The following is a 20469-nucleotide window of genomic DNA, read 5'->3' as shown; positions in this document are numbered from 1 at the left end:
CCCCCCCCCAAAAAAAAGATCTCAAAAAGAAAGAAAGAAACAGCAGCACCCACATCCTTATAATAAAAGCACTGCATCCAAGTGACCAAACTCAAAACGCTCAATATCTGCGGCTGCACTCTCAGCGCTATATTAAACTGGCGGCTTATATTATAAGCGCCTAGAGGGACCCCGGCACATGCCCAGAGCAACATCATGGACCTTTGGAGACCTGCTGTGCTGTGTCTTTTGTGGTTGAGGATTATTTGCGGGATGAGCTGTGCGAAGGGGGGGTTAGTTTGGAGGGGGGAGGGGAGAGGAGGAGGGAGGGAGAGACGCAACTTGAACGGACCAGCAGATGGCGCCGAGTGTGCCTAGCACATTGGTAGCGGCTGGGACGTCGGGGAGAGCCATGGTGATGGTGAGGTAAGAAGCGGTAACTAAATGCTTATATTATATCCTCCATGTCGTCGTTGTCGGGCGTGGAAAATCGATGGTAAAGGTATCTATCGGAGATGGGGGTTTGATGTAATTCTGGATTCACGTGACTTGATATTGATAGTAGTGTTTCCGGGTTGGGTTTGTGGTTGTAAGTATATATGTTTTGCTACTATGTTTATTATATGTGACCTATCTCATATAGTTGGATAAATCCATAGAGCGGAGTCCTTTGTGGCATGTCCTGTCCCAAAATAGACTTGAGCTGTATGTGGGAAATGCGGCTAAATGCGTCGCTGTAATTGGGAATTACTCCGCCTATAATTTACAAGATCCATCGTACAAGTTGATACATGCCCTCATATTTGCAGCCCGAGGTCTGCTCTTCTTCTGCTCTTCTTCAAGATCGTAGACGTCCCGCCCCCTATTTGGAGACCGTCTCTCGCAGAGGTCACCGGAAGCCAAAGAGAGACTGTATCTTATCCCCAATCCTCTCCTTGCCTTCCTCCTTCCTTTTCCTCCGCTCCTCCGCCTGCTTCTCATAAATCGACCCTAGGTGACCCGCAAGCTCCTCACTAGCCTGGATCTCTGCTTTGATTGCCATCTCTTCCAATTTGCGTTCTTCTCCCTCCAGTCCCTCCAGACGTTGCTTGGCCGAAGTTTGCATCGGTGCTGGAAGATCAGCAGGATTGAGCTCGGTATTGTCAGGTACCTTCACTGGTACAGGCTGGGCAGCCGGTTTCGCAACTTTGGTCTTGGAGGATGATATCAGTGGCGGGAATGTCGGGATGGGTCTGCCTTCCGCCTTCGCTTCTTCAATGAGCTTCTCTTGATCCAACATTCGGTGATATAGGGTATCGGCATGCATCTGGATCTGCTCGTCGACCTCGGCTGGTCGGTCAAAGGTTGATAGGTAGCCTAGAGCTTTCAAAAATTTCTATATCCGTCAGCACCATCCCCAAGATGCCGAAGGGGCAAGCTTAAGTGAGGCAACTTAGACGTACTGCCTGCATCGTATAACACCTATCCAACTTTTGGTTCTCGTCTCTGCACATAGTAAGGCGACTCTTTATGCTCCCCGATTGAAAACACTCGTTGACGTCCCATTGTTCCAGGGCGCAGTTCTCTAACGCCGCTCGCCCAATCTCCGCTTTCCTATAATTGTAGCCTTCGAGGATATCATTGATCTTTTCCTGATCCGACTTGCTCTCTGCATCGACTTGGGATTTGGATTGGTAGGTCTTCCATAGATGCGCATAGCGTCCGTCCGGGAAGAGACTCTCAGCGGGTGCCTTGGGCGCTGTGTCGTCGGACGAAGTGGGCTGAGATTGCGCGGTCTTGTTGTCTGAGGGGGTTGCTTGCTTCGGTTGAGGGGCGGCAGGAGGTGGTGATGCTTGGGGAGGATTTGAGGAGTTGTACTTGACAGGTGATTCCTTGGCAAGGAATTCTCGAAGGCTGGGATCCAGACTACGCAGAGGATCCTGCGACTTGTTGCTATCGTCGTCGTTGCTCGCGGAAGAGCCCCAGAACCAGCCCATTGCTTCAAGTGATTCTTGTGTGTAGTGGAGTATCTGCTTGACGTTTTTTTCCTGGGAGCTGGCCGACGAGGCTCGTCGTATCGTATTAGCGCAACCTTGCCTCGCTTGGCCAGAAGCTTTGTTGCCGCCTTACAGCCTTACAATTTCTAGGGAGTGCTCCAGATCACTACTTTCCAGGGACTTTGTAAGGCAGACCCTATAAATTCAAGGGACTCGATGGTCCAGGGGGCTCGAATTAAATACAGATATGACTTCAACCATGCGCCCTCAATTCTTCCATAAACACCGTTCCATATCAATCGTTATTTCCACATATATCCCCTACAAGGTCAACAAGACGCAAGGTCTTCTCGTCCTCATTATATCACAGGAGGCTGCGGGGGGCCAGCCTTCCCGTGGGTAGCCAGCCGCAGAGGTAGACAAGTCGACTACTTTCTCTTGCGTTTCTACCCGCATCTAACGACTCCTCACTCGCTGGACTCTCCCAGCATTGGGTCTCATATATATGTATGGAGTGATGCAAGAATACTCATTTAGAGCATGTTCTATTCATCTACTTCCCTCCCTTCACCTCATCCTCTCCTCGGATTGGATCATCTCCTTCAATGGCCCCTTGAAGCCCCTCCTCCCTCTTATCAACCAGTCAAGGCTAGCCAGGATGATCAGTCCTAGAAGGATTGGACCAGCGTAGTTCATGTTAGGAGCTGTAACCGGTATGGTTGTGGGGAATAGAGCAAAAACAGAAATAAAGATTCCGAATGTGGCCGCGTACAAATTCACAGGCAATCCCCAGCGTCCAAGGCGCCAGGATCCGAAAGGGATCGGCTCGTTTCGGAGGCGCTTTAGTATAAGGAGAGAGATAGGGATAATGTAGGAGATGACAATAGAGGTGGTGCTAATACCAAGGATGGCAGAAAGGGCTGTGCTGGAGCCAATGTTGATGAGGCTGAGTAGCGCAACCGTCATGCAGACGAGACCGATAGCACGGTAAGGAACATGGCGTTTGGGATCGATCTGAGAGTGGGACGAAGTCAGTGACAAATTGGCATGGGGAAGAAGGAATAAGCGTCTCACATGAGCGAAAAATGAGCTGAGTGGGAGGCCCCCATCTCTCGCGAAAGCCCAGGTAAGACGGGATACCGATGCCACGACTCCCATACTGCCAGCAACTCCAACAATGATGATCGAAATTAGCATGAGAGTTGCAGCTTTCTTCGATCCCGTTGCCTGGTAGAAGACCTCAATGATGGGATAGCCGGTTGAGGTTGACAACGCCTGGTCGATGTTTCCGATGGTGAAGAGGATGACGATAGCAAAGATGAATGCGAGGCTACCATTGATTAAAATGGTCTGCACGAGCATCTTGGGAATAACGATGGATGAATTCCGGACCTCTTCGCTCATGTGGACAGCTCCATCGAACCCTGCCAAGGAGAAGAGTAAGTGATGGGTTTCCCTGGTCTTCGAACCAGAATCTTACCCATGAAGCAAAATGTGACGGTGATCAGCCCGACACACCACGAGACGCCATCACTCTTCCACCCAGCCTCATTTAGGAACGCCGTGAAGACGAAATCCGCCGTACTCCGTGGTGCCAGCAACACGAGAGGGACGATGAGAACAAGGAAGAAGATGACGTGGCAGAGACCGCCCACCACCTGGATCGTGGGTAGAAACCTGATCCCATAAACGTTGACTGTGAAGGTCAACACGCATACTGCCTGGATGTTTGTTAGTCCTTCTAAATCGGGTGCACTGGAGGAAATGCAAAGGAGGGGGAAATTACCCAGGCAAGAAGTGTCCCATGCCAGCGTTTGGGAGTATAACTGGAATCGTTGAGGATGACGAGACCTTGAATCTGGGTCGCAACCACGAAACAGATACTGGTGCAGGCGGCTTGCCAAGCAAAAACCGTAATCCATCCTATTTCAACGACGTTCCATTAGCACATTCCAGTCTTCGCGGTCCGAGTATCCGCTGTCTCACCTTGCATCCAGGTCATGAAGTTCCGTATTCGTGGCGGGGCAAATAGGGCGGTCCACTTGAAGACGGTTGAGTTAGCCATTGCTTGACCCGGGCAAGTCGTTCAAGGGTATAACATCTTGGTCTCCGGGTATGCATACGTGGTACTGTGCTCCCGAGATGGGGCATATCGAGGCCATCTCGGCCAAGGAAAGGGCCAGACACATGACGCCGGACAGCGAAAGGACCATTCCCCAGATCAGTGACGAGGGGCCTCCGTTCTGTAAGCCCAGTCCGAGACTATTCGCAACACCCTCCCAGGACGACAAGAGGGTAATCGACATGCCGAGGATGGACAGCGACGCAAAATTTCTCTACGGCACGCACGGGTTAACATCTATCTGACATGATGGCGGCGGAGGGGTTCAATCCTTACACGCAATTCCTGGGTGGCTCCCATCCTATTCATGACGGCTTCGTCGGCCAGGAAAGGAGGGGAGTCGGTGCGCCCGCGCACGCTCGATCCGCGCACCGAATCGACTGACTTGACGTCGACGGGGCCCATTTCGAAGGAATTTGACATGATCGAGGAGGGGGGAGGATGTATTCTCCGCCCTACGGTGGAGGAGGAGGAGAGAGAAGGGTATGGGAGATGGGGGGATTCTATATGAGGTCGAGCACCACTAATTCGGGACGGTTTAATAATCTTTTACTATAGACGGGCATTGGGCACACGACCAGGTGTGAAAGAGGTAGAAAAGGCTTGCATGGTGATGGCGGAGTGAGATGATGGTAGTTGATGGTTGAGATGATAGTGATAGTGGTGAAGCTGTTGACGATGACGGTCGAGGGTGGTGATGGAGATTGGAGATTGGAGATTGGAGATTGGAGATTGGAGATGGTGGTGATGCTGATACGACGAGGCCCGGGTGATACGAACTGGGGTTTGCGGCTGGAGGCTGGAGCAGAGCGATTAGACATTTCCCCGTCACTGGGCCGGCCGATTGCGAGACACGAGGGTTCGATGGTTGTGTGGCTTGTGGCTTGGGCGGGGAGGAGTGCTGATTGGACCGGCAAGCGAGAAATAGCCGACGGGGCCCGCGATGACGGGCGCTTGCCAAGAGAAGCGAATGGAGCGAATCAAGCGAATCAAGCGAATCAAGCGATACGGCGGAAGCAGCGATGCGGGAATGCCCTCCTTCCCAATCGGGCCGGTCTGAGCAAAAGCTCTTCCACCAGTAAATTCCCCGGAAAAAGTCTGTGGCTTCTGTGCGTAGCGAGCAGAAATTATACCGTATACTGTAATCAGTAGGTATCCCCAAGCTCCATCATTCTCTTATCAGCGCACCAACGCACCTCTTGACCTGCACCTGAACCTGAACCCTTGACTTGACCTCCGCCTTCTTCTCCCCTCCGCCTCCTCCTCTGCCTCCTCCTGCACTTCCACTTCCACCTCCTCCTCCACCTCCAATACTTCTCATACCTCTCATACCGACATTCCCTCCCAAATGCCTTCATCCTCTTCCTCCTTTTGAGGGCTCTGCCCCTCCAGAGCCATGCAGACAGACGCCGTGCACGCCTAGTCCCGTCTCCGACTCCCGCGTTCACATACGTATGTACCGACCCGCTCTTCTTGGCTCTCGAGCGCCGCCCCGACCATGGCCGGAACCCTCCCTCCATTGTTCTCCATCACCGACGACGACCACGCCGGATATGTTGCCGTCGCCGACTACACCTTCCTGCTGTTGATGGTGTTCCTCGTCGCTACGCGCATCTTCACCCGCTGGTATATCGTGCGGTATATCAAGGCCGACGATGCCTTGCTTTTCGTGGCTGCGGTATGGACGAGAACAAGCTTCCCCAGGCCTTGAAGTCGACCTGGCTAACGAAGATATCAACTACAGCTCGTCGGCATAGCGCAGAGCATTATTGTCCAATTTGCAATAAACCATGGGCTCGGCCGGAGGGGACATACCCTATCGCATCACGACTTCGTTTTGTTCCAGAAGGTAGCTGCCCGCCAATATCAGACTCATGAGTCTTCAGAAGCCTGACACCTCTTCTAGTACGAATATGCGGCACAGATACTTCTCGTCGTCTGCATAGCACTCGCAAAGCTGTCTCTATCCGCCCTCATCCACAGTCTGGTAACCGAGAAATATACCCTGTATGCAAGTCGAAGTCTGCTGGCAATTGTCATGGCGTGGGCCTTTGCATCAATCCTGGCATTGGCATTTCAGTGCCCACTGCCATCTCCTTGGAGAGATGCTCCGCACTGTGTCGATCAGGTGGGCGAACATCATATTCCGGGCGGAAAACTCCCAATACTTATATCTACCTATCTAGGCTGCTCTTCACTACGCAATTGGTGCCCTTAATATTGCCACCGATGTGGCTCTCACAATACTCCCCTGCGTGGCATTTTGGAGAGTGCCTGACCGAAAGAGGCGTTTCCAGGTCGTGTCCTTGTTCTCAATAAGAATATGGTATGACGAACCTCTCCACACCACGTGGATCTCGCGCTTACAAGACACAGTGCCATTGTGGTAACGGCAATGCAGCTTTCTCACGTTGGCCCATTATTTAAGAAGGGCGCCGACAAGACATGTAAGTCCATAGACCCGCAATCTGGACTCCTCTGTTTGCCCTCTGACTCTTTTTAGGGGAAAGCATCAATACTTCCATATGGGACCAGTAAGTTCAACCGTCCTCAATTTTTTTTTTTGATACGGCACTCATAAATATCCAGAGTCATGATGAATGTCAGCATCTTTTGCACCGCTATTCCTTCCCTTGGTCGCCTCATTGTGGACCTCCAACCCGAGATCAATGCCTTCGCCATCACCGAGCGACATGGGTCGAGTAATAAGACAGGTGATCAATACGCCCTCCCGAGCGTCCTTGGCCACCGCTTCAAACTGAGCAACCGTGGCGTTCACATGTCGGTACTAGGAAGGCCTATAAGTCGCGACGAAACTGAAAGTATGCAGGGGCTAAGGGAGGACGGATTAAGACAAGACGGAATTCAGCAGACGGTTGGATTCGAGGTCAAATATTCCCCGGTTCCCTGGGCACGCTGAATAATGGAAGAAGCAATCGAATTGCTATGATCATCAACATCCAAGAGCGAACGAGGCCTCGCTCTAAAGGAGAGCCAAAAACCCCGAGGGCAGCAGACGTCGCAAGGTTCCAACACATATCGGGAGATTTCAACTACTGCCCCACGGCTAGGGTATCCTTCCGCGGAGCAAGACTATGGGAAGGAAGCACGACTCAGGCGGATTTACGCATCCGAAACCAAGGAGCGAAAGAGAGCTGGATAGAGTTTGCTTGCCTGCATCCACATTCCATCTCTATCTCGAGTCTGGCCAATCCCGAAGGCGGTAATAAGAAGCGAAAGGTTGGGAACCGGACCGTGATCATCGGAGGCGATCAGTGGCCCTGCATGATGCGATATGCATCTGCATGTTTATCCCTATGCAGATTCCAGTACTTATTGGTCGGGGTTCTTACCGCATTCCAAATATCGGTGCCGGCCGCCGCGCTCCCGCTGTTCCGATCGCTTAACAGATCGGATTCGGAAAGTCGGGGGAAGATCACTTGCTAGATGCGAGAGATACAAAGATGGAGGGAATGATTGCCTACGGGGATGCTCTGATAGTAGGGAATATTAATTATAGGAAAGAGGGGCGAGGAAAATACAAGGATGAGGCTGATCCGGGAGCGAGCCAGTTCTGCTCGGCTCTTCCCTAGAGCTCCGAAGATCTGGGTGAGAAGAGGAAGTTCATCGAAAGCGCCATCTCTTTTTATATTTTCAAGAGACATTTCTGACCATCTTGATATGGATATAATGTTTCTTATCCCATCTTTACATCTCGGATGGAAGTTCAGTTCTAGCATGGGGTGGATGGCGCCTGATATCCAGGTGCGCACGTGATCGGGGTAATAATAGGGGGAAGGAGGACTAAGAGCCACTGGAAGACTATAAAGTTAATTAGTCAGGCTTCATAGTTTAATTCATAAATAAATATAAGATATAATCAACCACCAGTGCACAAGACAATAACGACGACGAACCTCTACGACCCGCTAAACCCCACCGTAACCGTGTGCGTACCGCCCTCGATCTGCAAACTCACGTACCCCTCCCCCTCCTCATCCCTATAACTCGCATCAAACCCTAGCTGCTCGCCCCCCCGCCACGCAATGCGGCCATCTACATACACATCCGCACTCGCATTCTCAACCGGCACGTTCACCTCCGCCTTACTATTCGTTGGAGCCTCGAACCAGAGGTAAAAAAAGCCCAACTCAGCGCTGCGGTTCCAAGTTACTGAGATATTGCCATTCGGGGTGGGGACGCGACCTCGCGCCCAGGCCAGATCTGCGGGTTGCGGGGAAAGAAGGAAGGAGAGGAAGCCCGGGGAGGTGGGGACGAGGCCCAGGATGTAGGTACTGCAGAGGGGCACGATGCCGGTGGACCAGGCGTGGGCGAGGGAGGTGAAGGCGCCTTCGTAGGGGAGGCCCGAGGGGCCGATGGCTTCCCAGAGGGTGATTCCTGGGTCGTGAGAGGACATCCAGGAATGGAGAAGGCGGAGCTCGGTGAGGGCGGAGAGGGAGAGGTGGGCGTGGAAGCGAGCGGAGATCTCGAAGTAGGATGTGAATGCGTAGACGCGTTGGGAGAAGGAGGAGCCGAGTAGGTCGTTGTCGTAGAAGGCGTGGCCGTAGGGGAGGCTCATCGAGGTGTCCATGTAAGAGAGGATGGAATGGGCGCGCGTGCTGTTGGCGACGCCGCTGAGGATGGCGAGGGAGTTGCCATCTTGGGCGTGAGTGGCGCAGGGGGAGGAGCCGCAGCTGCCGTCGTAGAAGGCGCCGGCGCTGGGGTCGAAGAGGAGGGCGTTGATGGCGGAGGAGACGTTCTGGGCGCGCGCAGTCCAGCGGCTGGCGTCGGAGGCGTGGCCGAGGTAGGTGGCGATGAAGGCGGCGTTGTTGAGGGCTAGGACGTAGAGGGCATTGAAGTAGGTCACGGCCCCCGTGCGTGGTAGGAAGGCATAGTCGCCGTAGCTGCCGGACACGCCGAAGCCTTTGGTGATGAGCTGGGTTGCGGGGCTGGTGACGGAGGGGTAGAAGTTGTCGAGGGTGTTGACCATGGTTTGGTAGTAGGTGTCAAAGAAGCCCGTGTCACCAGTATACATGAGGAGGTCGTAGCTGTTTGCTACCCACCAGAGAGGGTAATCAAGGAGTGCTAGACTGTAGTTGTTACTGCATGGTCGTCAGTAGATGTACTCTAAGGAGAATGGCTCCCGTGATTGATTGACTGACATGCTTGCTGGTGGGATCCACCCGTCCGCTCTCTGGTGATCTGCCAAATCAGCGAGGACGTTGCGAGCTGCTTGAGGAACGTCACGGGTTAGGTAGGACGTGCGAGCTGCTACAGCAAGATCACCGCTATAAGGGAGACGATCTCGTTTCGCACCATCGAGCAGTACCAATTTCCCGAGCACTCCAGGACTGGCAGCATTTCGCGGATCGGTGGAGTTGGCATCGAGAATATCGGTACACAAGTCCGTCGTGTAAACCGCATCATAATACCACTGATTAAGCTGCTCATCGGAGCTCTCGAACCACCCCGTGAAGGTGTCCGGCGTGCCCAGAAATGCCGTGTAGTTCACACTCAAGGAGTCGATGGCCACTTGGCCATATGAAGTGGTGTGGGGGGCATCGGCCGGAAGGGCGTCCAGGTAGATCTTCAGGTAGCGGAAGCCGTGGATTCCATCGGCGCAGACTTGAGTACCATACTCGCAGCCGTGGGTGTCAGTCCAGGTATACGGCTCGGGCTGGACAGCAATCTATGGACATGACGTGGTCAGCCCAGAGCCCCTTTTGATGTACAGTAGGTAGGTAGTTGGGGTTCTGGTAAGACGAGATCAAAGCTCACCTGATCGCTCCCTGGAGTGATAGTATCTCCCTGATGAGGACATTAGTGACCGTCGGCAGCACAACAGTAAACACAGAACAGATATGGAACTTGCATTGTCTGAGCGCGAGAAATCGCTGAAGTTGGTGAGGTACCCATACTGGATTGATTCCGAGAAAGCCAACCTGATACCCGGCAGCCCAGGCGTGCTATTCGAAGCACCGGCGAACCTGATCGAGAGGTAACCCGCGATATTCTGGCCAAAGTCGACCACGATCACAGGCGTGACGTCTGGTGCAGCAGAGCCAGACGTCGCCGGCTGGCGCGTCAAGATGGTTGGCTCGCCGCCCGGAGTCAAAAGGCCATTGGGATTGGTGACGTTGCCTTGGGTGTAGTAGCCCAAGGTTTCATTCGACACGAAGCTGACGGGGAGGATGGTGGTGGAGGACGGCGCGCGCACGTATTTCTGCCAATCTTCTTGGATACTGCCCAGCTGGCTCTGCCATTGATAGGCGGGCGAGTCTTGGGGGGCTGGCGCTGCAGCCGTCAGGTCGATGGCATTGAAGAAGAGAGGGAGGAGAAATGGTGGGGAGAGAGGGAGGGCGCGAGGCCACATGGCTGCGGCTGCTGCTGTTGAGGCGGAGTTACGGATCACATATAAGAATTAAAGATATAGATTATACCTATGTAATGTACAATCCCTCAGAAGGGTAACATCAAGACATTGATATCTGGAGGTTTTATTCTAGACAATACAGGAACAGAATGATACTGTTCTGTTTATATACCGCAGCTCGTTGGCACGGTGCGGTACTCCGTAGCAAAGCCCACGCGCCACTGCGCCGTACCTGATTGTGCCTTATCGTACCTGATTAAGTCACGAGACCCTATAATACCTTATTATACTTCATTATACCTCCTAACCTAAAGTTCCTAACCGGCCGGCTGGCGAGTCAGATGCCCGTGGGACCTGAGACTAGACAATAAGTGAGACTTTTGTCATGACTTAAGAGGTTGAATAATGTTTAGCTAGAACTAACTAGGTACTTATAGGCTTATAACCTACCTACCTAGGTAATAAAAGTAAAAAGTTTTAGCAGAGAACTTATATATGTTAAGTTGTTGTCAGGTAGACGATTCAGCTGGAGAACGATTCTCTATTGGATAAGTGACTTAACTTGGGGGACAATGAGGGGTGTGGGGTGAGATTGGGGTATATACAGGCTCGCTGAGTGACAACCCCCGCTCCTGCCCTTCCCCCGTGCCTTGACAGTTGTCTAGATTTCAAGTGGGCTGCTATTAAGAAAGTTTTTTGGAGGAAAAGTCTGTCCTCTAGTAGCGATATGGGAGGTACAGGGTGCGGTTCAGGGTCTACCTACGACATCTACGGTACTGGGACTCGCTCATTCAGGGCTCAGAGTTACCTGAACCTGGACATCCGATGCATGGCTGCCACTGGCCCCTCACAGGCAGCCCAGCCGCAGCCATGTCGTCTGCAGTGCATACATACCTAAGGTAGGTACTCCAACGTTGTGCACCTGTAATAGTGTGATTGACCAGATTCGGGCAGGCATAGGCTGACAACTGGAATTCAGGGAAGAGGTTAATCGACGTTGAACACTCCGTAGAGAAGAAAGAAACTCGCTCTGATGCGCGACAAGAACATCGAGGTTGACCAGACGAGGAAGAGAGCATACACGAAAGCCTTCAAAGTTTCCAACTACCACGTCTAGAGTGCCGATTTTTGAGCACGCTCGGCCTTGCTTTTTCGGATTGCTGTGCTGCTAATCTTGGACGCAAAATCTTCTGTTTTGGCTGACCCTTCCTCATGTTCTTGTGCATCTAGAACATCCACCTCGAAGACCTCCAGTGCAGCCCAACCTCTTTCCGCCCTCTTGTCATTAACCGCTTGACCTCCGGACCTAGTCTCACCTGATACTACAAGTGCCGTAACGCTTTCATCTGTGATTGTAGGGCCAAAGGGGTCTTGAATTTCGACACACTCAATTGTCAACAAGCAGTTTTTCAACCTCGTGTGAATTGCCCGACCATTGGGAACCGGTTCATCAAATTTGATAGTCTCCAAAATCTCCTCTGCACCAGAGCGGGTGAACAAGAGGATAGACAGTAAGAAGTTGACAACATCCTGTTGCCGCTCGTCCCAACTCTTCAAATACTCGGCGTACTTCTTATTTTTGAGAAGTTCATCGCCCGTGATCCCCACAATCAATCTCCGGGGTATGGTGGAAGTTCTGCTGGCAGGCTGAAGGAGAAGAGCCGTAGCTGTAAGGAGGAGTTTATGACCAGCGTGAATATGATCAAATGTACCACCGACAGCAATAACATTATGTGGGGTAGACGTTCGGGAATGCTGAGCAGGCTGTGGAATCTTCTGGATCAGGCTGACACCACCACTGGCAGTTCTCAAATGGCCGAGCACTGGAGGACTAATCCGATTTGCAAGGTTGGTGTAGCTCGACAACACCTTCTGACCCTCTTCACCATCCACGGAGAATATCAGATTCCATCGGCGTCGCGTGATCGAGAAAGTGGGAAGATCTATGATCGGTCCCGACACAAAAGGATCGAGTGTAGTCTCATGATCTGTTGAATAGGTCTGAGATGACCCGTAGTCTAATAGCAGAATACGAGCATCTATAGCCCCGGGGGTATCTGATTCAACATCGACTCCTAATTTCGCACATGCCACGCATATCAGGCTATATAGGCCTGCCAGAAGCTCTTGAGCCTCGTGATATATCTCGGATCTAGGGCGGTGCAATCGGCCGTGGAGGCTTGGGCATGGAAGCACAACCAATAGCTCCGTACTAGTCTCGAGGCCTTTCAGGGTCGAGACAATGGAGGTAATGGAGGGACGATATGCAGCGGAAAGGGAGGCCCGGGTGGCTGGTGAAGGAGGAGGGGGGAGAAGGACAAGGGATGGGAGGGGTTTTGGCATACTGAGGATATACTGGAGCGAAGCAGGGAGAATAGATGGCCACTTGGATCTGGAGTGAGCTGTAAATAGATCTGGTCGTCGAGTTGTGGTTCTGGGAGCTAGGTTCGCTTCGCTCGTGCGGAGTACAATACTTAGTCACGTGAGTGACCCGGAAAGATCCCGGAAAGATGTAAGTGCTTAGATAATTTAAGATACCTAGGTAGTACTACTCTAAATAAGTCTTCTTATAAGTCTTATTCTAAGATAGGTACATGCAGGTGGTTACGGAGTGAGATTGACGGGTGACGGAGTGCTTCACTTCTGTGATGAACCGTGACCACCGGGTATTATAAGCGAATTTTACGCACGCCTCAACACCGAACCAGGCACTTTGGCGGAGTGGTTAACGCGATGCCCTGCTATTGTTGAAAACAAAGCATCCAGGCATTTCCTTCGGGAGCGTGTGTTCGAATCACACAGGTGTCGATTACTTTTTTCCTTTTTTTGCCTATTTCTTTTTTTTGGGAGGTTTTCCCTATCCTGCGTGAGTGACAGACAGACACTTGGAATGACAATAATTGGCACCTGCATGGAGATCTGATCAACTGGGGTAGTAATTGAATTGGGGTCTCCCTGCAATGGGTCACGGCGCAGATAATCGTGAGATGCGCAGGTCCTCAGATGACCCGTCTGTCCATCTCACAAGATGGTGTGTGAGACAGTATCTGACTGATTTCGATCATAAATTGGTTGATGCTTGATTTTTGACTTCGAGCTGACAGTGCTCTGCCCCCGCCGCCCAGCGTCTCAATTCTATTTTTTACCCCTCCTATTCTCCCAACCATCCATACAAACAAACATAATAACGGATATTGAAGAATATAGAATACCCAGCTTATTTATTATATTAGTCAGTTCATCAATTTTCTCTAAAGGGGAACTTAGTCAACTGGCCCCCGCGCCCTCTGCACAGAGTATGAAAGAAAAAGATTTATTCCTTCGGGAGGAAGATCCGTGTTCATACGTGTTTCATTTTGGGGATATTGTGTTGGGGAAGGGGGTTGCGTAGCTGCTGTGGGGAGATAGGATGCGGGGTCTGGTGGGACGGGAGCGACATTTAGAAAAGGGGGGAGAACGAGGAGGCGCACGAAATAAACATGGAAAAAAGGAACACTGGTCTCCCTGTCCCCTACCCCGACTCTACTACGACTTTCTAGGCGCTCCCTCGCTAAATCCAGCTGGTGCACGATGGCGATGAACCATGTTATCCTTCCACTCTCCGGATGACCTGCAGCTCCTGGACACAAAATCGATCGTTACGGAAGTAGAGGTGCCATCGAAAACTGTGGGAGAGCAACGAACATCCGTGATAGTGGCGTATTGGGGAGGGAGACAAGTAGCAGTGAAGTAAAGGTGGTGGCAATCAATAATTGTTCACCATTCAGATCAAGCAACGCGCCGAAAGCTATAGCTGGATTCAGATGCCCTCCAATTCCGATATTGTTTTGATTCACCTTTCAAGATGGTCAGCGTTCAGCAGAGCCGAGAGAGACACTGGAACTAACTCAATATAAGTCTTTGAAACTCAGCAATCGAGCTTTGTTTGGCAGCTCCAACTCTCGAAGCCCGAGAGCTTGAATACTGTGTGACCATCGATCGCTCAGTCCCAGAGTTTAACTTCCTTCGTGTTCCGGGGAATTGATGACGTTAGAGAGACCCGTTCCTGAACTGCTCTATTCCAGGCCGTCTGAGCAGAACTGCATCAAATATAACCGAGAACAATAAACAAAATATGATGAGAGTCGATGGGTGAATATTCTTTCTGTGCTCCTCGCAACCCAGGACACAGAAAGCAACGGGCAACGGTATCAAGGATCCCGAGAGTGCTAGCTTCAACATCAACTCGCCCAGACGGTCCACTTGGCCGTCTGATCCTGGTCTAAAAAGACAGCAAGACGACTTGTACAATCCTGAAAAGTTAAAACTACGATTGACACCTGTACAGGTGGCCAGCGAGTGCATAGAGCTGCTTTTCAAATGTTGAGAGAAGGGCGAAGCGCAATATGCAGAACAAGACCGCTCACCTCTCGCCAGTTGCCATACCCCCATATCTCACCATGCCTTGTTTTTCTGGATTGGGACCGCAGTTGGGTCTATCGGAATGGAAGGGCCAAGAGCAATAGGATACTGGGTCCCATCAAAAAGCAGGATGAAGTCGAAGCCGTCCCGGTCAACTGTAGCACACGCCCCATCTCCCACGGCCGGCCCGACGCTGCCGGCCAACAGAGGTCTGACTCGTTCCAGCAAGGTGGAAGGAGGATGACATGTTTTCAATTGTAAAGTCGTACCCGTAGCGCCCGTTGTACTGGCGAGGCCGACATGAGCAGGCCGGCGAGGCTGAAGTCAAGAACATATGGGGATTCTACGAAGAGGGAACCGGTGCGGGCTCTTCCGTGCGCCAGAGTTTGATTACTAATCAGAACAACCAACTTTACTCGGTACGGTCTCCCTTCACCCACCTTCACCCACCTTCATCTGACATATATCTGGGATATACCCCGTCTGGTATATACGGTGTGCATTGATCCATATACCCAGGACGGAGTAGTACCTCGGCTGAACTTTGTGCTGCATCTGAACCAGACCTTTCAGGATTTTTATATGTTTCTGCAAATTCGTTGGATAAGGTGATCCCAGTGGCACCTGGACGGGATAGATTTCCCAGGGTTGCGAGCTAATAATCGCTCAGCCGTCCAATCCTCTTATGATGTTATCATTTGACGAATGTCACCAGGGCCCGGGCCAGAGCAGTACCCCATACACCAAGTACTACTGTGCAGTGTACAGTGTGCAGTATGTACGGAGGTACCTCTGCTGTATGCCAAGCTTCGTATCAAGGCAGCCCAATTCCCCCTGTGCATATTTGATCGCGTGCTAATTCTATTTTTACTTCTGGTACCGTACACAACGCAAAATCTCTCATGAAACCCAACAAATGACGCCAGAGTCGTGTTCTCTGGTCGAGTAAGCCTCGTGTTGAGAAGGTTGCCCAGGGCCCGGGATATATAAGCACAACAGATATCCTTACGCTGCTTCCAAACAAATGATGGCTCTCACCCTCTCCGATAACAACTCCAGAGCTGCCACTAAGCAGGCTCGCCTCCTCAAGCCCCCCTCTGAGAAGGACGACGCGATGTCCGCCTGTCAATAAAGCACCCATTTCATCACACTCTGAAGAACTAACTTGGAGCTGGCATGAACAAAGTCGAAAGTTAAGGATCTGATCAAGGCAGCGTTCAATCCAGCGAAAACGCCAAGAGTCCTGCCATTGCACATGAAGCGACTAGTCTACCAGATCGACGGCAAAGGGAGAAATTTGGGAAGAAGGCAATGAGAGAGAAGACGGTCCTAGGGCATTTTGGTTCCAGCCTTGCTGATTTCAAGAGAACAATACCGAGTTGTCAGCTGTCGCGGAGAGATGTATACTGCTACAAGACTCGAGAGGGATGAGCTTTACGACAGTATATTCGAAGACTCAATGCCTGATATCGAGAGGATGCAACTGAGAACCAAGTGTGCGATGGAGAACAGGAATTCGATAGAGTGCAACTGAGTCTCAGCACAGGGAATGCTGTTACTATCCATGGGATAAATCTGGGTGATGTAAGAGATGCGCTACCTGTTTCATGATCCTCTTCCACTTTGACAAAACTCATACAAGAGCCCTGCTGATGTTTTCTTGAAGCACCGAAATCCTGCCTGACTATGACTTTTGAACCCGACTGGCTGCATCAGTGCAAACAGGGGAGCGAACATCCGCGTTCGGACGGGAAGAGCAAGAACTTTCTTAAACGACTGTTTGTCTAGATGGTCAAATCGCTGGTAAGAACAGGCTTGTATCTGGCGACTGCGAGCAACGCTGATCTGGCGTAGAACACCATTCAATAATGTTTCACTGGTAAGGTCTGGCGAAGTTGGAATTGAAATAAGATACTTCACTGACCAAGCATTTTTACGCACGGGCATCTGACCCTTGGCAAGGAAGGTGTCGGCAACTGCCTCTTCAGGCAAAGGCCTGCACATTAGTGTGTATGAAGGAATCTACTCATTGCAAAGGGAACATTCAACATGTTCGTCCAATCTTCCTCATTCCGTCCGAAAGAGATAGGGGGTCAGCAGCGGTCCGAGAAAGGACTAGCTCCCGCCTAACCGCCGATACCCCAGGGCAAGCTTATCAACATCAGCTAAACCACCTACGGAATACCACTTAGGTCATTCTGTCTACCATTTCCAACCCCCTGCTCGACTCCTGACTCTCGAATCTCGATAGACTTTCCTCACGTCTTATCGTAGTATGGGAATATGGGAGCTTTTGTCGCAGGCGTATAGTACGGTACATTGTTACGTCGAAAATACCCAGATGCGAGCAGTCTTCTGATCATCTCTCGCCCCCGTCTTCAGCAGAGCGTGCAAGTGCTGATCTGATTCGGTTATCCCCATGTCATTTGGAGTCTTGGACGGGCAGGCCATGTCTGAAGGAAGCAGATCGGTAACGTTACAACCCCTCTCGTTATTCTCCGACGGCGGCCGCTCTCCTCTTCTAGCGAAGTAGGTTCGGATGCTACGCCGCCTTGTGACTGACTGGTTGTTTCGGCGCGTGGGCACGGCCATTTTCATCATCCCCTGGCGATCTTTCACCTAAACTTCGGCGCCACACGATGCTACCACACGCCTACACGCCATCTCGAAGGTCTGGGATGTACGTTGTAAGTGCTTGCATATGGGGAAGTGTCTCTCACGAGTCACTACCAACTCTACTGCTCCAACCCCTTGCTATCTTCTACACAGCTTCCTAATTGCGACTACTTGCAAGTTGCTCTGGTATCACTCCCACGGTAGTTGCGCGGCTTTGGAGTTATTGGGGTGGCAAGGATTTGTTTCTCTGCCTCTCGGTATTGGGCTCCTGGCTTACGATTTCCCAATACAGATGATTTGGCTTGGGCTGATACATCTGGGGCTAACCTATCCTTCCCCCAGCAGTGGGGTGCTTCCTCCTCGATCTTAATATCATCAAATTGGATGAATCTCGCAAGTCCCTGAGCTCGGCGTCGTACCGACCCGCACTCTCTCACATGGTACTGTTCAGATGAACGTCTCCCCCCAAGCTCCAGAAAGGGAGCACGGGCATGGGACGTTTCATGCGGCGCGTATACAGAGTAGGACCTTGACATCAACCAGCAAGAGCCTGTAGAAGTTACCACTGGATGACTGGTTCATGGTTTGTTCATGGTCGCAAGATTGTGTTACAGTCGAAGAAACCTTCCAGCCTCTGAATTCGTAACCCAAGTATATAAAGCCTCATGACATTCTCCATTTCGATGTTGAAGCAGCATCAGCAACCCAAGCGGCGGTACTAACCTTCCTTCACAGGTCTCTTGAAAGTTCTCGAGCCATCATTCTTTGTACATATCTTCATATACTCATATCTACTCTTATTTGAGCCATGCCTTCGACTACTACCCTACTTTCTGCTGCAAGCTTGCTTGCTTCAATTCCGACAGTCTTTGCCGGGTTTAGCCCATCCTCCACCGGCAATATTGCAGTCTATTGGGGTATGTTGACCTATACTTGAAAATTTCGTACTCGTACTCATGCGAAGAAGGCCAGAATTCATATGGCCAGAGCTCTGGATCCCTTGAACAGCAGAGACTATCTACCTACTGTGCTAGTAAGTTTCTACCCATTTTCCCTTTGCTCCATGTGTACTGACAGAAATTAGATTCTCAGTTCGATGTACGTCTTGAAATATCACATCACAGTGACAAGCCTAACAGAAGCTTTTCAAGATCATTCCCCTCGCGTTCCTCACTACTATTTCTAATCCTGCATTGAACTTCGCCAATTCTGGAAATGACTGTACGGCTATCTCTGGCTCCAACCTATTCTACTGCTCTGAGCTCGAGTAAGTTTCAATCAAACATTCCGTCACTTGAGATCTGACAACCTGCAGGGCGGACATAGCAGAATGTCAATCCACATACGGGAAGACGATTCTCCTCTCTATCGGAGGAGCCACTTACACTGAAGGGGGCTTCAGCAGCGAATCTGATGCAGTCGCAGCCGCCAACAATATCTGGTCGATCTTCGGCCCCTATTCCTCAAGTTCATCGGCTCCCCGCCCCTTCGGCAAATCAGTTATCGACGGGTTCGATTTTGACTTTGAAACCACCGTCTCCAACATGCCCGCCTTTGGTAACCAGCTGCGAAGCCTAATGGATGCTGACACCAGCAAGAAATGGCTCTTGACCGCAGCACCGCAATGCCCATACCCCGATGCAGCTGACGGCCCGATGTTGGCTGGAACAGTCTCCTTTGACATCGTCTGGGTGCAATTCTACAACAACTACTGCGGTCTGAACGCCTTCACTACGGGATCTACCACGCAGAACAACTTCAACTTCGAGACCTGGGACAACTGGGCAAAGACCTCGTCTCTCAACCCCAACGTGAAGGTCATGCTGGGCATACCCGCCAACACGGGCGCCGCTGGGTCTGGCTACGAGTCTGGCAGCACGCTTGCAGACATCATTGCCTACTGCAAGAGCTTCTCCAGCTTCGGAGGTGTCATGATGTGGGACATGACTCAGCTCTATGCCAACTCGGGATTCTTGAGTCAGGTCGTTTCGGATCTTGGCAACGCTGCTGCTTCGGTCCCGGCCACCAGTACCGCCACTACTCTGACTACTGTTGTTGGCAAGCCAACCTCCACTATCTCGACTACCGCTTCTGCCACCGCGACGGGAAGTGGTGGGGTTGCACAATGGGGTCAGGTCAGTACTGTCTGATTAACACTCTAACTCCTATTATAAAAAAATCCCCACCAACCAAACCCATCACATAGTGCGGCGGCGATGGTTACACAGGTCCCACCGTATGCGCGAGCCCCTACACCTGCGTCTACTCCTCCGAATGGTGGTCGCAATGTCAATAAGCGCCGTCTCCTTCTCTTCCGCGAAGAGCTAACCGATAGGGGGAGCAAAAATCACCATTACCTTTCTGCCATGCATGCATGGCCTTCACTTCTAACTGTACATATTGTCGGGATGCTTGGGGAAGATCCATCGGTGATATCTTGACGCTCACTTTTTCCGCATTCTGCATGCATTTTGGTTTCTTGGAACTTGAAGGATGGATAGTATTTATGGGCTCCCCCTCGTTTTAACGAACGCACGCGGTTCTTATCTCGTGCATATCAATCATATCATATCATGATAGTTATTCAATGTTATTATTCCTTATATACCTACACTCGCTACCCCAGGTTTTGAATCCTGCATATGCATATTTATATCTGCTCCTGAAAAAAAGAATATCCCCTCCACCCCTTCTTTCTTCTAGATCTCGAATTACCCCCGTCTCCTCATGTAACCAACCCTTTTACCACAAATCTATTGAGAAGTAACAATCCAATGTCCTGCATCGTTCATGCTTTATATGAAAACTCCCTACATTCTTATTCCGAAAAGAAAAAAAGCAAGCTTGCTTCTGAATATCAATGGAATATCCGCCAGGCCGGCAGATGGGGTAAGCACGTGATTCATAAGATTCCGGATATTGGTTTACATTTATTTGCATTTAGATTTGACTTGATAGCAATAGCAAAGTCTAAGTAAGGTACCTATACTAAATATTGAGAA

General features: G+C 51.1%; 11 protein-coding genes across 11 annotated transcripts in view; 3 read left to right on the top strand and 8 right to left on the bottom strand.

The window, feature by feature from the left end:
* The window catches only part of M430DRAFT_104584 (hypothetical protein), a gene marked incomplete at both ends in the record, with an annotated part of 1666 nt that extends 1273 nt beyond the window's left edge, over positions 1 to 393 (bottom strand). The window contains 2 exons of the mRNA XM_024860937.1: positions 42 to 257; positions 322 to 393. Of these exons, the coding sequence (XP_024719742.1) occupies positions 42 to 257; positions 322 to 393 (288 nt within the window). The remainder of the gene's footprint in view (positions 1 to 41; positions 258 to 321) is intronic.
* On the top strand, positions 272 to 683 carry M430DRAFT_257394 (hypothetical protein). Its single transcript, XM_024865288.1, has one exon. It carries the CDS (start codon positions 424 to 426, stop codon positions 628 to 630), a length of 207 nt encoding a protein of 68 aa, XP_024719741.1. The 5' UTR covers positions 272 to 423; the 3' UTR covers positions 631 to 683.
* Positions 684 to 868: 185 nt separating this feature from the next.
* On the bottom strand, positions 869 to 1955 carry M430DRAFT_51774 (hypothetical protein; the record flags this gene model as incomplete). Its single annotated transcript, XM_024868253.1, has 2 exons — positions 869 to 1354; positions 1422 to 1955. 2 exons carry the CDS (start codon positions 1953 to 1955, stop codon positions 869 to 871), a joined length of 1020 nt encoding a protein of 339 aa, XP_024719740.1.
* Positions 1956 to 2143: 188 nt separating this feature from the next.
* M430DRAFT_142583 (hypothetical protein) lies at positions 2144 to 4848 on the bottom strand. Its single transcript, XM_024862772.1, has 7 exons — positions 4354 to 4848; positions 4079 to 4291; positions 3942 to 3996; positions 3742 to 3878; positions 3436 to 3676; positions 3030 to 3379; positions 2144 to 2969 (listed from the first exon to the last, which is right to left on the bottom strand). Exons 1-7 carry the CDS (start codon positions 4498 to 4500, stop codon positions 2523 to 2525), a joined length of 1590 nt encoding a protein of 529 aa, XP_024719739.1. The 5' UTR covers positions 4501 to 4848; the 3' UTR covers positions 2144 to 2522.
* M430DRAFT_257381 (hypothetical protein) lies at positions 4325 to 4916 on the bottom strand. Its single transcript, XM_024865287.1, has one exon. It carries the CDS (start codon positions 4896 to 4898, stop codon positions 4581 to 4583), a length of 318 nt encoding a protein of 105 aa, XP_024719738.1. The 5' UTR covers positions 4899 to 4916; the 3' UTR covers positions 4325 to 4580.
* M430DRAFT_20445 (hypothetical protein) lies at positions 4906 to 5407 on the bottom strand (the record flags this gene model as incomplete). The annotated part of the gene is made up of 2 exons (XM_024864301.1): positions 4906 to 5216; positions 5266 to 5407. 2 exons carry the CDS (start codon positions 5405 to 5407, stop codon positions 4906 to 4908), a joined length of 453 nt encoding a protein of 150 aa, XP_024719737.1.
* On the top strand, positions 5403 to 7259 carry M430DRAFT_257339 (hypothetical protein). Its single transcript, XM_024865286.1, has 7 exons — positions 5403 to 5755; positions 5822 to 5926; positions 5984 to 6205; positions 6264 to 6403; positions 6454 to 6524; positions 6581 to 6611; positions 6667 to 7259. The coding sequence occupies exons 1-7, from the start codon at positions 5576 to 5578 to the stop codon at positions 6995 to 6997; spliced, it is 1080 nt and encodes a 359-aa protein (XP_024719736.1). The 5' UTR covers positions 5403 to 5575; the 3' UTR covers positions 6998 to 7259.
* Positions 7260 to 7996: 737 nt separating this feature from the next.
* On the bottom strand, positions 7997 to 10450 carry M430DRAFT_20443 (glycoside hydrolase family 78 protein; the record flags this gene model as incomplete). Its single annotated transcript, XM_024864300.1, has 4 exons — positions 7997 to 9179; positions 9240 to 9766; positions 9856 to 9885; positions 9935 to 10450. 4 exons carry the CDS (start codon positions 10448 to 10450, stop codon positions 7997 to 7999), a joined length of 2256 nt encoding a protein of 751 aa, XP_024719735.1.
* An 852-nt stretch (positions 10451 to 11302) lies between these two features.
* M430DRAFT_59778 (hypothetical protein) lies at positions 11303 to 12882 on the bottom strand. The gene has a single exon (XM_024868822.1). It carries the CDS (start codon positions 12791 to 12793, stop codon positions 11564 to 11566), a length of 1230 nt encoding a protein of 409 aa, XP_024719734.1. The 5' UTR covers positions 12794 to 12882; the 3' UTR covers positions 11303 to 11563.
* A 1427-nt stretch (positions 12883 to 14309) lies between these two features.
* M430DRAFT_257302 (hypothetical protein) lies at positions 14310 to 14991 on the bottom strand. The gene has a single exon (XM_024865285.1). It carries the CDS (start codon positions 14879 to 14881, stop codon positions 14480 to 14482), a length of 402 nt encoding a protein of 133 aa, XP_024719733.1. The 5' UTR covers positions 14882 to 14991; the 3' UTR covers positions 14310 to 14479.
* A 3284-nt stretch (positions 14992 to 18275) lies between these two features.
* Positions 18276 to 19763, top strand: M430DRAFT_20441 (carbohydrate-binding module family 1 protein; the record flags this gene model as incomplete). Its single annotated transcript, XM_024864299.1, has 6 exons — positions 18276 to 18384; positions 18435 to 18500; positions 18552 to 18565; positions 18619 to 18734; positions 18783 to 19602; positions 19674 to 19763. The coding sequence occupies 6 exons, from the start codon at positions 18276 to 18278 to the stop codon at positions 19761 to 19763; spliced, it is 1215 nt and encodes a 404-aa protein (XP_024719732.1).
* Between the last annotated feature and the right edge of the window lie 706 nt (positions 19764 to 20469).

This window comes from Amorphotheca resinae, assembly GCF_003019875.1.
Source record: "Amorphotheca resinae ATCC 22711 unplaced genomic scaffold M430scaffold_8, whole genome shotgun sequence".
Lineage (NCBI taxonomy): Eukaryota > Fungi > Ascomycota > Leotiomycetes > Helotiales > Amorphothecaceae > Amorphotheca > Amorphotheca resinae.
Note: the sequence above shows the minus strand (reverse complement) of the source record. Positions and strands in the feature narration are given on the sequence as shown.

Bases quoted from the DNA above. Each gene is read 5' to 3' on its own strand.
- M430DRAFT_257302 (XM_024865285.1), bottom strand. From the start codon at position 14,881: ATGGGGGTATGGCAACTGGCGAGAGGTGAGCGGTCTTGTTCTGCATAT.
- M430DRAFT_142583 (XM_024862772.1), bottom strand. From the start codon at position 4,500: ATGTCAAATTCCTTCGAAATGGGCCCCGTCGACGTCAAGTCAGTCGAT. The intron at 4,292-4,353 runs GTAAGGATTGAA...TGCGTGCCGTAG, and splicing joins GAGCCACCCAGGAATTGCGT to AGAAATTTTGCGTCGCTGTC. The intron at 3,380-3,435 runs GTAAGATTCTGG...TCTCCTTGGCAG, and splicing joins CGTCACATTTTGCTTCATGG to GGTTCGATGGAGCTGTCCAC.
- M430DRAFT_59778 (XM_024868822.1), bottom strand. From the start codon at position 12,793: ATGCCAAAACCCCTCCCATCCCTTGTCCTTCTCCCCCCTCCTCCTTCA.
- M430DRAFT_257339 (XM_024865286.1), top strand. From the start codon at position 5,576: ATGGCCGGAACCCTCCCTCCATTGTTCTCCATCACCGACGACGACCAC. The intron at 6,404-6,453 runs GTATGACGAACC...TACAAGACACAG, and splicing joins TTGTTCTCAATAAGAATATG to TGCCATTGTGGTAACGGCAA. The intron at 6,612-6,666 runs GTAAGTTCAACC...ATAAATATCCAG, and splicing joins AATACTTCCATATGGGACCA to AGTCATGATGAATGTCAGCA.
- M430DRAFT_257381 (XM_024865287.1), bottom strand. From the start codon at position 4,898: ATGTCTAATCGCTCTGCTCCAGCCTCCAGCCGCAAACCCCAGTTCGTA.
- M430DRAFT_257394 (XM_024865288.1), top strand. From the start codon at position 424: ATGCTTATATTATATCCTCCATGTCGTCGTTGTCGGGCGTGGAAAATC.